The sequence below is a fragment of the Euprymna scolopes genome, chromosome 40 (assembly GCF_053919585.1).
Source record: "Euprymna scolopes isolate OS-2025 chromosome 40, ASM5391958v1, whole genome shotgun sequence".
Taxonomy (NCBI): Eukaryota; Metazoa; Mollusca; class Cephalopoda; order Sepiida; family Sepiolidae; genus Euprymna; species Euprymna scolopes.
This window is the reverse complement of record NC_136521.1, coordinates 45897596-45912038: the sequence shown is the minus strand read 5'-3', so window position 1 is coordinate 45912038 and position 14443 is coordinate 45897596. Positions and strand designations below refer to the sequence as shown.

The window sequence follows — 14443 nt, the reverse complement described above, 5'->3', positions numbered from 1 at the left end:
CATATGTGGCAACAATACTCCATGCATCGGCAAATTGTGGATTTGTAAAGATATAGAGTACTCTCAGGTGTGAATAATTTTCTAACACAATAGAGTATTCTCAAAGCTAACTAACGAAAATGTTAATAAATTAAAAAAGAAAATACTTACCTGACGATGGGTACTGTTACCAAAGAGCATCAGATTTGGAAAAATTGAAAAATTAACTATTTTTTTTTTTTTTACATAGGCATCACCACTTATCAAGACCCAGAGACCACTCGAGGATAAGGGTTAAGAGTGTACAGTAGTCAATTGGACAATATAGCAATCGTTAGTAATGGAAATTCGGTAAATTTGTTAACTTAAATGGAACGGCTCATCAAGAACTTGTTTATATTGGACTTGAAGACAATCAGAGTATAGTTAGCTGGAAAGCAGGCAAACGGAAGACAGTTCCACAGGCGTGCACTTCTAAGAAAGAAGCTTTGTTCATGGAATCTACATTTAGGTTTAGGCACAGATAAAGAGTGGGGGGAATTATTGATAGTGTTTTCAGTTAGACGAGTGTTTCTTGTGAAAGTTTGGCGAGGGGGGGGACCATAGATTGAAGCTCAGTCGAGCACTTACCATGAAAATAACGATAAAGCATAGACAAACTCACAACATCTGTTCTGTGAGATAGAGGTTGCAGGGAAAAGAAAAGGACATTTCCTACTTCAGTCGAAATTTAATCATTGTCATTTAATATGTGAGACTTTAGTGGCTACAGTATGGGTCTAATTTTAACACTAACCCTAACCCCAAATTATGCCAGGAAAACGTTGATTATTCAAAAATTGTTTATTTGATCAGGTTGAAATCTTGCATATTGTTATAAAAGAACATCATATGCTTACATCAGAATTGAAAAAAAAAAATCAAGTTAGGCCATGACCGATATTTCTCTCAAGTTTGGTGACGATTGGTCAAGTGATGTGGCCACTAGACTGTACAGAAAAAAAGAAACTCGATCATAAAAATGTCATCTGGTTTGACAGAGATAACAAACCAATGCATCTATCTATCTATCTATCTATCTATCTATCTATCTATCTAATTATATAAAAGGAACAGTGTGTGTGTGTGTGCGCATGTGTGCGTGTGTGTGTGTGTGTGTGTATGTGTGTGTGAGAGAGAGAGAGAGTGAGAGAGAGAGAGAGAGAGTTCCCTATGGACTCCGAAACGGCAGAACCGATTCTTGTGAAATTTCACACAAATGTATTTTATATATCTGGTAGTGTTCTTACATAGGTTTTGTATCGGAATGTCTTCAATAAGTACCGATAATCGATAATCGAAAAAATCCGATGAAAGAATGAACAGGTGATTTTGACAAAAGTTAACACCTTATGCAGTCTAACATCACAAGTGCATTTGAGAAGTTTTATTACCACACAAGCAGAAAGGCAAAGCATATAAAATCAATAGTAAGTTCTTTCATATGACAGGGGTGTGTTTGAAATGAATGTTTCTGTTTAGAGTACAATAGAACAATAATACTTGACTTTTACATTTTAAACTTTTATTCAAGCCATTATATATAAAAAATAAATTTATAAAATCAACAGTAGGTTCTCTACAGTGCAATGTAGACGACTACAATGTATTGTGGACTAAGTCACTGCAGAAAGGCATGTGAAGCTTCCTTCCTATGCACCAAGATGGGTCCCCAACTAGAGCAAATATTTGATTGAAAAATGGATAATTTTATTGATTTTGATGATAATAAAAATATGGGAGTATGAAACATTCGTTGATCATCACTCAATTCCGGGCAACGTCAAGTCTCCCTGAAGTCAACTGTAAACATCAGACAACGAATATAGAGCCGTAAATAGGGTTAACGTTGAACAATAATTTAGTTGTATCACCCTAAAGAAAACAACACTACAGCTTTATTTTAATTTTTTTATCGAAAAAATCAATTCAGGTAACTTGATTATGTAGTAGAGCTGATATCTATTCAATGTAGCCACTTTCAGCCTCAATCACCGCCTTGATATACGTCCAGAACTGGGAGCATGCCTTTTCCACAAGTGCTGGTGGGAGCTCGGTGAATACTCGGCAAATGGCAGTGATCAGGCTGGGTTTGGTACTGTGCGAGGTCATGTTGGTGATGTTCTCCATGTATAATCAAAGAAAGTAGTCAAGTGGGTACAGGTTGGGGGGAGGGGTAGCCAGTGAAAGAAGGGTACAAAATCGTAACACTCCTGCAGCCAAGCCTGGGTCATTTTAGACTTGTGGACTGACACTGAGTTCTGCTGCTGCACACAGGGTCTGCCAGCAGCCACCTGATTGCATCGGGGATAACCACATTCTTCAACACATCCAGGTATGCTTTCATGTTGACTTTCAAACCGGCTTAGAAGATTTGAAGTGACATGATGTGGTCCTCATTTAAAACCACACCAAAGATCATAACTTTGGTTGAAAACTTTGTGTGTTGAACCGTCCAGATTTGCATTTTGAAGGTGCTGGTAATGGTCCTGTTGTCATAAGTTGGATCTGTAGAGAGCATGAGTTGTACAACAGTGCATCTCTGATCTCGCTCATTGAACATTTTCAGACATGATAGAAGGCTCCTATCGCTCTTTGGATTTGTACACAACTGGCCAACTAGTAGACGGTTTGCAACAAAAAAATAAACCGGTTTTTATCAAATGGAAATGGAATCATGTCGTCTTTTCTAAAGTGACAATTTCATTGTTCTATCCTGTAGTGTGGGGAAAAAACGTATTTAGCTCAACATTTGTATATTTGTCTTATATTTCTTTGTTAAATTAGCTGGTCCTTGCATAGCCTATCAAGTGCAACTCTTATAATCTTATTCACTAGTAGTTTCACAAAAGACAGAGTAATGCTAATTATGACAGATTTGCGTAGGAAATGTTTGTTTATTTCCTTATTGAAATTGTAGACAGGGGGGGGGGATCAAGATTACTTTATTATATAGATATGTGAAAAAAAAAAACCCAAAAAACATTTTACTTCAGTAAGGAAGCTATGCTATGAAAATAATGATATCAGTTTAGAAATTTCTGGCAGTGACATTGGGAAAGTGGAAGGACTTGATGAATAGAGAGTATAAGTGATTGCTACCATTTTTTGTGGGAATACGTTCTAAGGTTGGAATCGTAAGGTGAAATTGCCATATGGTGGAGCCTAAGCAAAATTTTATACAGTACATATTAAAAATTAGTAACAAAATACAGTACAGTATTTAATACATATGTATATAATCAAATAACATTATAAATAACACCAAAAGATAGGGCAAATACCATAACAAGGAGCCGGAAAAACATTGTATTCCATATTGTAACCTGATAAAACATATACTAGGGCCATCATATCCTAGGGTTCTACTGTATAGGGAATCCCTTTAATTAATATTTGACAATTTCTCTTGTGGATAGAAAATGGTTTCCTTAAACTATGTAAGGCCTCCTACTTTTTAACTAAAAAACTAAAACATTGAAGAGCTGTGAAGATGGGAGTGGTACCATTAAAACGAGTGATCTTTTGTGCCCCAGAATTTATTTTTCCACATTGTCACCAACATTCTCAATGCACTTTTGCCAGCGATGAACGATACTTCAGTTGTAAAAATCCGGATCATGCTTTGTCACTCACATCTCTGTTGTCACTCTGAAATCGACGAACCCATCTCCTAGCTGTACTGACATCAACTGCATTGCTTCATAAGCGTTTAACAGGCGCTGGTGAGTGTTAATCTGTTCAAGTTTTTCTGCATGGAAGAATTCAATGATGCATCTCTGCTTCTGACACACGCCCATGACAGAGATTGCTTTCTTTCTGTCAATATCTGCAGCAGAGAGATGAAACTTTCATGTCATGAATGCATAAGTTCAGTCATCATTATAATGCAAGTTGCAATCCTTTCTGATCTATTCAGACAAAATAAAAAAAAATAGGAAGCATTAATTTTGAAATGTTTCTTGTATAATACCACAAAACATCTACAACCTCTAGAAGACATTTAGAAGACATTTTTTATGATAGAAGAAATGAGTTTCTTATACTGTGTGTGTGTGTGTGTGTGTCTTTTTTTACGAAGGTGTTACCACTTATCAAGGCTCGGAGGCCACTTGAGGATAAGAGTTAATGAGTGCACAGTAATCAAAGGGAACATGTAGTAATCGTTAGTGGTGAAAATTTTGTAAATTGGATTACTTAAGAGGATGGCTCATCAAGAATTTGTTCACATTGGACTTGAAGACAACCATATTGTAGTCAGTTGGAAACAGGAAAACGGAACAGAGTTCCACAGGCTAAGAAAGAAACTTTGTTCATGGAATCTACATTTAGGTTTAGGCACAGATAAAAAGTGGGGAAATTATTGATAGTGCTTTCAGTTAGGCAAGTGTTTTTCATGAAAGTCAGGACAGGGGGGACCATATATTGGAGCTCAGACGAGTACTTGCCATGAAAAAAACCCGATAAATCAAAGACAGGGTTGCGACATCTCTTCTGTGGGAAAAAGGTTGCAGGAAAGAGAAAAGGGCATCCCCCACTAAGCTACAAAGTCTATTTTGAACTCTGTCAAGGCAGGATAAGCTGTTTATAATTACTAGTAGTTTCACGAAACGCAGTGTAAAAAATGCTGTATGTGAAAGATTTGTTTAAGAAGTGTTTGTTTATTTTCCTGTTGGAACTGTAGATGCAGAAGAATGAACAAGACTATTATTTTATTATATAGATATGTGGAAAAAAAATAATTTTACTTCAGTAAGGAAGCTATGCTATGAAAATAATGATATCGGTTAAGAAATTTCTGGCAGTGACATAATTTTTGTTTCTTTTTACTAGGAAGTAACCACTTATCAGACCACTCAAGGCCCGAAGGCCACTCGAGGATAAGGGTTAATGAATGTAAGGTGGTAGTGTAGTAATCGTCAATGGTGTAAATTGGGTAGAATTTGATTATTTATGGGGACAGCTCAACAAGAACTTGTTTACATTGGATTTGAAGGCCATTATGCCGTATTCAACCAGGAAGCAAGCCAGCGGAACAGTGTTCCACAGACGGGCAGTTCTGGGAAAGAAGCTTTGTTCATGGAATATGAATTTAGACTTAGGCACAGATAGAGAGTGGGGGAAATTGTATATAGTGGTTGTAGCTAGTCAAGTGTTTTTGTGAAAGTTTGGCAAGGGGGGAGCATAGATTGGAGTTCAGTCGAGCACTTGCCATGAAAATAACGATAGTGGAAAAGGGAAGAGAAAAGGGTCATCACCTACTAGGTTTCCAAGCCTATTTTGAACTCTGTCAAGGCTGGATAGGCTGCGATGAGCAGCTCCTGCCAAGATGTGGCAACAATACTCCATTTTAGGGTGCCAGGTGGTTCTTATACAAATAGAGGATTGCATCATCAGTTAGATAACTTCTAGAATGGTAAAGTGATCCAACCATTTTCATGCAATCTTGGCAACAGATCAAGAGTGAAGGTCAATCCTAGAAGCTTGTCAAGACATACAGCTTCTCCAAGACGAGAGCCATTCATTTCAATTGGGGCGTGAGTGGGGTCAGAGCGATTGTGATGAAACGAGAGAGACATTGAGAGAGTGGGGGAACTTGATGAATAGAGAGAGAAAGTGATTGCTACTAGTTTTGTGAATCACAGTGTAAGAAATGATGTGCGATGTATGTGCTGATTGCGAAAGATTTATTTAGAAAGTGTTCGTTTATTTTTCTATTGGAATTGTAGACGCAGGTGAAAGATCAAGGTTATTATATAGATAACAAGGAAAGCGTTACACGAAAAAATAAACAAAACCTTTTTAGAAAGAAACAGCGAGCAGGTATTTATTCATTGTTCAACGTCAACATCAAAAAGGGTTTTACCACTCAATGAAGAACCCCTCCCTGGACTTTAGCCATCTAACTCTGTCCCGAGCTATTCACTGCCATGTGGGACCCATGTGCTTTATTAAGTCATCCCTCCATCTCATTCTTTGTCTTCCCTTTGGCCTCTTATCTTCACAAGGTGTCCGTTCCGTTGTCCTAAGTTACCTATACCATTAATTGTTGCTTTTGACTTGTAGTGCTACTATACATTTCTTTGTGTAAGCTGGGTGGACAAATATACAAACAAATGGGTTCTGGAGAAGATTGGACCATGCTGAAGACTGCTGGACAACATCAATGACAGGAAATTGCGATTTTTAGGACATGTGGCTAGGACAGACAACCTAACAAAAGATCTGCTTTTTGGTACAACCCCTGGCAAAAGAGAATGTGGAAGACCAAAAACAAGAATGTCAGACAACGTGAAGGACATCGTGGACATTAGCATGACCGAGTTGCTTAGAATGGCACAGAACTGGAGTCAATGGCAACGATTCATGAAGAGTCCCGCGGCTGGTCAGTAATGACCATACCATCAAAGAGAGAGATACCATTGGGTATTAGTGTAACAGAGCATGACGGTTGTGTGTAAATGCTGAGCCATGTGCAAAGTGATGTTACTGTAAGGAAAAAGAAAAAGACTATAAAAGAAACGTGTGCACGGGCCGACGATGACTTTCGAGGGTACAGAGGTCAGAGAGAAGGAGCATAATCACGTTTTATTTGGGAAAGTACCCAGAAGTTAGTGTCATTATTACAAAAAAAAAAAAAGATTGCCATTTTGAACGTGCTCTTGAACGTGATCTCGAACATGATCTCGAATGTGATCTTGAACATGATCGTTGGTCTGTGCATACACTTTCTTATAGTCTTCTTCTTCACACATCGATTAGCATTTACATACGTGCGTCTGTGCTAGTCCAAGAGCGAACTGTACAAAAGTGGGCATAAACTGGGGGATCAGTTTTGAGCTACGACTTTGTCATAAATAGATCCCCCATTTTGTGATTATTCGCCTCTTGGTTTCAACATTATCACATTTTTTTTTTTGCTTGTTTTGTTTTTTTTTTTTCATGTGACATTAAAATGTCAATTTAAAAGTAATTTCTGGTAATAAATAATGTTTATTTGTTTATTTATTTATTATGAAAATCGCTCCAGACAAAGCATAAAGCCACTTGATTTAAGGAAGTAACTAGAATAAAAGACGATTATTGCAAAAACAGATGTCTATTGGTCGTAGCCTTGAAAAGACCTGTAGGTAGGAGAAAAACAGTCAGCCGGAAGAGAGTTCCACAATCCGGTAGTTTTTGGAAAGAAGCTACAGCAATAGGAAGCTTTATTACAATCAGGTATCGAAACAGCGAATTGATGAAGACCACTAGATCAACAAGTCAAACGAGCTGGAACAAAGGAAGCAGGAAATAGATCAGACAATTCTGAAGGACACATGCCATAATGATATTTATTGAAAAAAAAAGGCTGAGACTAGCAACATTACGTCTTTGAGATATATCAAAGTTAATTAATGTGGTTCTTTTGTGTACTTAAACCAAAGAAAAGCAATATTTTTAGAATTTCTGGTTAAAATTAAAGTCAAACATTATGATTCACACATGCTTCTAGACCAAAGGATAATGTGACGATGCAAGACAAGAGTTCAACCTAATTAAAAAACAACGCAGAAAAATATTTACGGTGTACGTAACCGTCACGGAACAAAAATGTCATATTCCAAAAAATCAGGTAAATTAATCAAGTACTGTTTTTTATTGTTTTTTTTTTTAAACTAAGAAAATCAAATTTATGATGAAGCGAGAATGGTCTGTCTTGATCCGCTATAGTTAATAAATGGTGAGTGCTCAATTTGAACTAGCATGTAATGGCTACGATATACTATTAATCGCTCAAAATCGTAAAAAAATGATTTTCTATTTTTTTTCCAAAAACGTGATTTTTTTTTTGAATATGTGACCGGTGCATAAATCATTAAAAAATTCTTTTTTACGTTAAACTGTGGATAAGAATTAAGATGACTTTACGATGGCGTCATTATTTCTTTTATTGAACCGGTGCGTATGATTCAACCTCGTGATACAAGCTCCGAAGTCATTTGTAAACAAGGGAGGTAACTCTGTGACTTTGTCCAACTTCTGAAATGTGAGTTACCTGCCCCTGATTCACTCTTCTGACACAATGGCTACTACTCGTTTCGTCGTTCTTCCTTCTCGCTACATATAGCAGGGCAGCGATGGTATGTAATTGTTTCTTGTTTTATGCAGTTCCTCTCTTAATCGTGTCCTCGTGTCCATCCATAAGGCGACTCTTTGCTAGATTCCAGGAGTAAGGGGTTCGAATCCGCGACCCGTTCGTACTGTGGGTGGTGCTTCTTCCATCTCTGCCTTAGCAACGTGAGGAGACGAGAAATGCACGCAGAACGGACCGTACAAAAGCGGGCATAAACTGGGGGATCATTTTTGGACAATGACTGTGTAGTAAATAGATCCCCCACTTTATGATTATTCACCTCTAGGTTTCGACATTATCACGTTTTTTTTTGTTTGTTTTTTTTTTTATGTGATGTTTTTGTTGTGGAAAGGAATTTTTAAATCGTTTTTTTTTTTTCGTGTTTTACGTTGCTTTTTTTATATTAGTAAGTTTTTAATTTTAAATTAAAGTTTTAAAAAAATATGAACATTAAACTAATACGGAAAAAATACATTAATTTATTTGATAAAGAGATGTATTTTGAAATATCATAAACAAATAGTTATTTTCTATTAAAAGCTGCATTAATGATATATTACAATGTTTTCAGCAAGGAATATTATTAATAATATTTATTATTAATATTTAGAAAAAAAAATGAAATTGCAATTTGCAGACCGTGCTGAAGTAAAATTATTTAGAAAGCCATTCTTAGCATAGGGAGGAGGAGCTTTGTTAACTATTCTGTGTGCTATCACCTAACAATGTAATAAACAAAGGATATCGTAAAAATTATATTTAACTTGAAAATTTCATCTTAAAAAAAAATTAGCAGGGTCCGTAAGCTGCACAAAAAAAAAAAAAAAATGTTTTTTCCTCCTGTTTATTTTATGTCTTCAAATGTTTTCCTGTATTTTATTTTCAATTTTGTGGACTTTTCTAAGGGTTTAAATATTATTATTGTAGATTAATACTCTCCACTAAATCAACTTCTCACTTCCAAAAACAGGGAGGAAAAAAAAAAAAAGATTTTACTTTTTTAGGCGATTACGTGAACAACACTAAATAGCACGCTGAAAATCTTTGCAGAAAGAAGAAAAAAAAAACATCATTAATTTAGAATTTAGACTATTGGATCAGTTTCGTAACGTAAAATGCCCCCCCGCCCCTTTCTAGAACATTCTACTGTTTAGGGCAGTTAACCAAGTTGTTTTTCTTTTTGTTTGCTATGGGAGATAAATTCGTTTATTTTTTTTGGGGGGGGGGGATATCTACTTCTCAGGCGGCTAAGTGTCGTCTTAAGACTTTGCCACTCGGACTTTCGATTACTGGCAAAAAGCAACAACAACAAAAAATAATTAATTGCTCCAAAACGCTAATATGGCCCGGAAATTGAGGATAAATTTACATCAAATTTAGATATAAAACTGATCGCCCATTCTAAATTCTAAAATTGTTTTTTTTTCCTTTTCCGACAAGTTTTTCAGGGTGTTCATACGTAATTGCCTAAAATAGAATTTCGAGGCATTTTGTAGTATAGACAACAAAACGAAAAAGTGTTTAAAAATAAAATAAAAAATAAATTTTACCAAAGGCAAGATAAGTTACTCTTCTTTATTAACTGTATAATTTTTTAGTGTTTGAACTTATTTTAAAACGTTTATTCAGTTACAAAAACAAGTAGTGCCAAGTGTTACGTGGAAACAAGAAAAAATGTCCGACACGAGAGGGTCCTCAGGGCAGGGTCACATCCTTGAAGTTCGGATAATCGCTCAAAAATAGAAAATGAAACTAAATACTGGTATAAACTCACCCAATAACTATAACAGTAACATTTATATATTTGTTTTTTTTTTTTTGTTTTGTTTTTTTTTTCATTTTTTCCGTTTGTTTGTTTTTTTTTTTTTATTTATAGTAAAAAAAAAAAAAAAAAAAAAAGAAATGCCCAAAACTCGTTCATTTTGGAACGGGCGTAGTTGAGAAGAGAAAAAACAGGATCAACTCTATCAGTAAAATTAAGGTGCTTCTTCACTTATGTCATCGTGCTATTTTTAAAATAGTTTTTCAAGTTAAATTCAAGTTTCACGATATATTTTTTTTTAAAGTAAATTGTTAGGTGGAAGTACAAAAAAATAGTTAAGAAACACCCTCCCTTCTCTCATATTAAGAATGGCTTTCAAAATAACGTTATTATTTCAACACGGTAACATAAATGCATAAGTATAAAAATTAATTCTGTGACCAGTTCTCATGTGCAGTGTCTTCTTGTGCCAACATAACTTTGCTAACTATACATGTTTTATATTTATTATTTAAGTGATTTATTGAAATCAAAAAATCAATATCCATCATTCGCCCATGCATGGAGTATCGTTGTCACATCTGGACAGGTGCATCCATCACTAGTCTCTCAGACAGGGTCCAAAAAAAGAGTACCCGATCAAATAGAACCTGCGTTTATGAATCACGTCCCAACCTCTTTCGCTGCAATGTTGTATCCCTGTGACTTTTTTTTACAAAAGTACTTTAATGGAATGTGTTCTGATGAACTCCGAGCTCTTGTGTTTTACGACGTACAGACGCCTGACAAACCCATCTCGTAGCAAAATCCCACTCGTTTCATTGTTGCGGCCCCTAGATGCCAGGAAGCCTTCTACTCTAATAGTTTCTTTCATCTGCCTGCTGGACTTTGGAATTCTCTCCCTATTTCCTGCTTCCCTGACTGTGCTAACCTGCTGAAGTTGAACTATTGTGAGATATTCTCTCACCTCGGTTCTGCTTTTCGTAGAATGAAAGAAAACAATCAGAAATCACAACAGGCTCACCTTTAAACTTCAACGTAAATTTTATTAAAGTAAAAAGAGCCAAATTGCAAAAAATGTGCCATCTTTAGCTATTTGCCGAGCAAGGCTGGTAACACCCGAAAAGGGTAGTAGTTCATGGTTTATCTTTGCGCAATGCAGGATACAATACTCCACGCTGTTCGAAGAATAGCTGCAACAGGTCGATGAGTTAAGTGATGCCTTCCAAAGATGAATGCCGCGAGTCCGTTAGACCTCATGGAGTTCACTGTGAATAACCATCCAAATGGCAGACAAAGGACAGGTCAAAATGTACACCTTAATTTCGTTTCTGAGAGACATTATATAAGTAATGATGAAAGTCAATCAAATTGAAGTGCACAACAATGTGCGATGAATATATTATTTCGCCCAACATACGACAGGCATTGGTGTTTGCAAATGAGAATAACATTTTGCTCCACATTAGGGGATTAATGCATCTAAATGAGACAAAGGGTTTTTTGGGGCTACAAGCCTCGAGTGAGTTTTCGTATGTTCATTCAACCTGTTGTCTGTGTGAAAACTGGCGAGCTGAAAAGATAAATTTAGCGCCAAGAATACTCTCGACAGTTAGTAAGAACAATCAATCTAATAGGTCCAAACAAAATTGTGGACGGTCAAACCGACCAATGAGGAGCCTGCTTATTTCCGCAGAATTTCTTATAATGTAATGTAAAGACATATCTCATTCATCTTCTCAGTAGACATGATCCCAAATAAAAGTCCTTTACGTCCAAGTGGCAATATGCCTTGTTTGGAGGTGAACAAGAGTGTGAATGATGGGACGATTCTAAGATTTTTCCTGATTCCAATACAATTACCGATTCTAATTCTTTATAAATCTCCAAATATTTATAACTATAAAGTTATTTGTTTTTTTGTTTTTTTCGATCCATTGCAATAAAAACACATTGTTAATGTGCAGATATTTTCTCAAACATAAAAATAAGCTTGGGGAGGGGGATAATCTATAAATTTTAGCGTTACTGGTTGTTTAAAATCAATAAATATTTATTATTTTATCGTTACTACCAGCAGTGGAAGATTTTGTTTAAAACCAAATCAGATAATAATAAAAAAGAAAACAATTAAAGGAATCGTTTTCGGCATCGGAAAATAACCACAAATTGTTCTGATATCGATTTCAATACCCTAAAAAGTTTCGATTTTTCTGATTCCTGATTCTGATTAATCATCCCAACATTAAAATATATATATACTAGCTGGGCACCCGGCATTGCCTGGTCGTAAAATATGCTCAAATATATTTTGATTAATGCAGATTTTGTATTTATTATTATATTAGATCCAATATATAGTAATGATTTAAAAAGTTAAAAAAAAAAAAAATGACTTGTGCGCCACCACCGAGAATCGAAACGAAAACGTTTAGCTTACAATTTATTTTTTCCTCAGCTGTTAATGACTGAGCTATAAAGACATGTTTGTTGCAAGGCTAAAAATTATTACATGAACCAATAGCTACTATGTTATGCATGCATATTCGTAATGGCAGCATTCGACCTTCACTTGGCAAATTTAATTTTTTTTTTTTCATTTTCACACTTTTGTACCGATTTTCCCCAGTTAAAACCCAAATATAAAGTTTTGCATGGGTAGGAATACCTTATATATCAAGTTTCATGTTCGTAGACCAAAAACTCTAGGAGGAGTTTGGTAGGCATAATTTTTTAAACAAGTATATGTATACATAAATATATATGGAAAGAGTTTTGTGTTTATTATAACCTTTTTACACAAATATTACACAAGTATAAATCATGTAGAATATCTGCATTGATATAACTACACGTAATAGTTAACTAAAGATGATCATCTCGTAAGAAAACCCGAAAAAAACTAATAGGAAATTAATTAAAATGAATGTTTAAAAGAATATGCAAATTAGCTAGATCTTTTGGTAGCGAATGCAATTCCATGACCCATATATAAGAAAGTTGTATTTTCTTTTTAAATAAGAAGAAAAAAGGTGAACCTTTTTTTTTCTTGGCCTTCAGGCCAAGATCTTTTTTCTGTTATCAAAGTGTAGTATCTGTTCCAGCAGATGCAATCAAAGTTATATGTGAGGGCAACCGCACATATCAAACCATTCCTCTTGAGTAATCAGTTTTGGTCAATATAGGGGGAAACCCTTCATACCAATTGTCACTATTCAGTTCCCTCTCGGGGGAGCTGGTCTCCCTCCCTCACTCTCCACATTAAAAAACGGCCTTGTGCCTAATTTTCTCAGTGGGGAAGCAAATAAATAACTAAATAAATAGAAAAAAGGCCTGCTTTTTTTTTTTCTTTCTTGGCCTTCGGGCTGGGATCAGAGTGTAGTATCTGATCTGATGCTACACTTAAGTTAATTGGTCCTTGGTCAATGTAGGGGAAACCCTTCATATTGAGACAATTACTATTTTTGGATACTGCCAGAGTGCCCCCTTTTTGCTCTTGTTTTAGGGGATCTGGTTTCTCCCCCACATTAAAAACGATCTTGTATCACATTTGCTTCCGTGGGAATAGAAAAAAGGGTTTTAAATATGAATATCAATACACACACACAAAAAAAAATTTATAAGGTGTTCAACTGAGCTTCAATCTATGGTCCCCCCTCGCCAAACTTTCACAAGAAACACTCGTCTAGCTGTACACACTATCAATAATTCCCCCCCACTCTTTATCTGTGCCTAAACCTAAACGTAGATTCTATGAACAAAGCTTCTTTCTTAGAACTGCACGCCTGTGGAACTGTCTTCCATTTTCCTGCTTTCCGGCTGACTGCAATATGGTTGTGTTCAAGTCTAACGTAAACAAGTTCTTGATGAGCCGTTCTATATAAGTTATCAAATTTACCAAATTTTCATTACTAATGATTACTATATTGTCCAATGTCTACTGTACACTCTTTAACCCTTATCCTTGAGTGGCCTCTTGGCCTTGATAAGTGGTGATGCCTATGTAAAAAAAAAAAAAGATATATATATATATATATATATATATATATATAGTAATAGGAGTTTTGCAAGTAAAAAGATTAATAAAAAAAACTTTTCAAATTCGAAAGTGTAGGAATATAAATATAGAAGTATATATTTATAGAACAACAACCTTATCCAGATTTAAAAGGTTCGATATCAGTGATAGAGCCTAATATAAGTAGAAAAGGTCAAGATAAAAGTCAAGATATTGTAGAATTGAATGTACAATATTTCATTAAAAAAAAATACGAAAAATACAAAATAAAGGTGAAAGGTTCATTTTTATTTTGTGTTCCTTGTTTTGAATAAAATATTGTAAATTCAATTCTACAATACCTTGACTTTTTCTACTTATATATAAACGACAAAAAGTCTATATTCCAAATTTCAAGATCATGTTAAAATGTTCAATTCTTGACAGCACCTGTTTCGTAACACGAAATCATTTATCTAATTATGCCAATTTTTTAAATTTATTCTGCCCTGACTCATCAGAAGAATAGGAACTCATTAATTTAAAAAAA

At 35.2% G+C, this 14443-nt stretch overlaps 1 protein-coding gene across 1 annotated transcript in view; it reads left to right on the top strand.

The window, feature by feature from the left end:
* Positions 1-8023: 8023 nt before the first annotated feature.
* The window catches only part of LOC145265529 (palmitoyltransferase ZDHHC17-like), a 125817-nt gene continuing 119397 nt past the window's right edge, over positions 8024-14443 (top strand). The window contains exon 1 of the mRNA XM_080121457.1: positions 8024-8141. Within this exon, the coding sequence (XP_079977583.1) occupies positions 8139-8141 (3 nt within the window). The 5' untranslated portion in view covers positions 8024-8138. The remainder of the gene's footprint in view (positions 8142-14443) is intronic.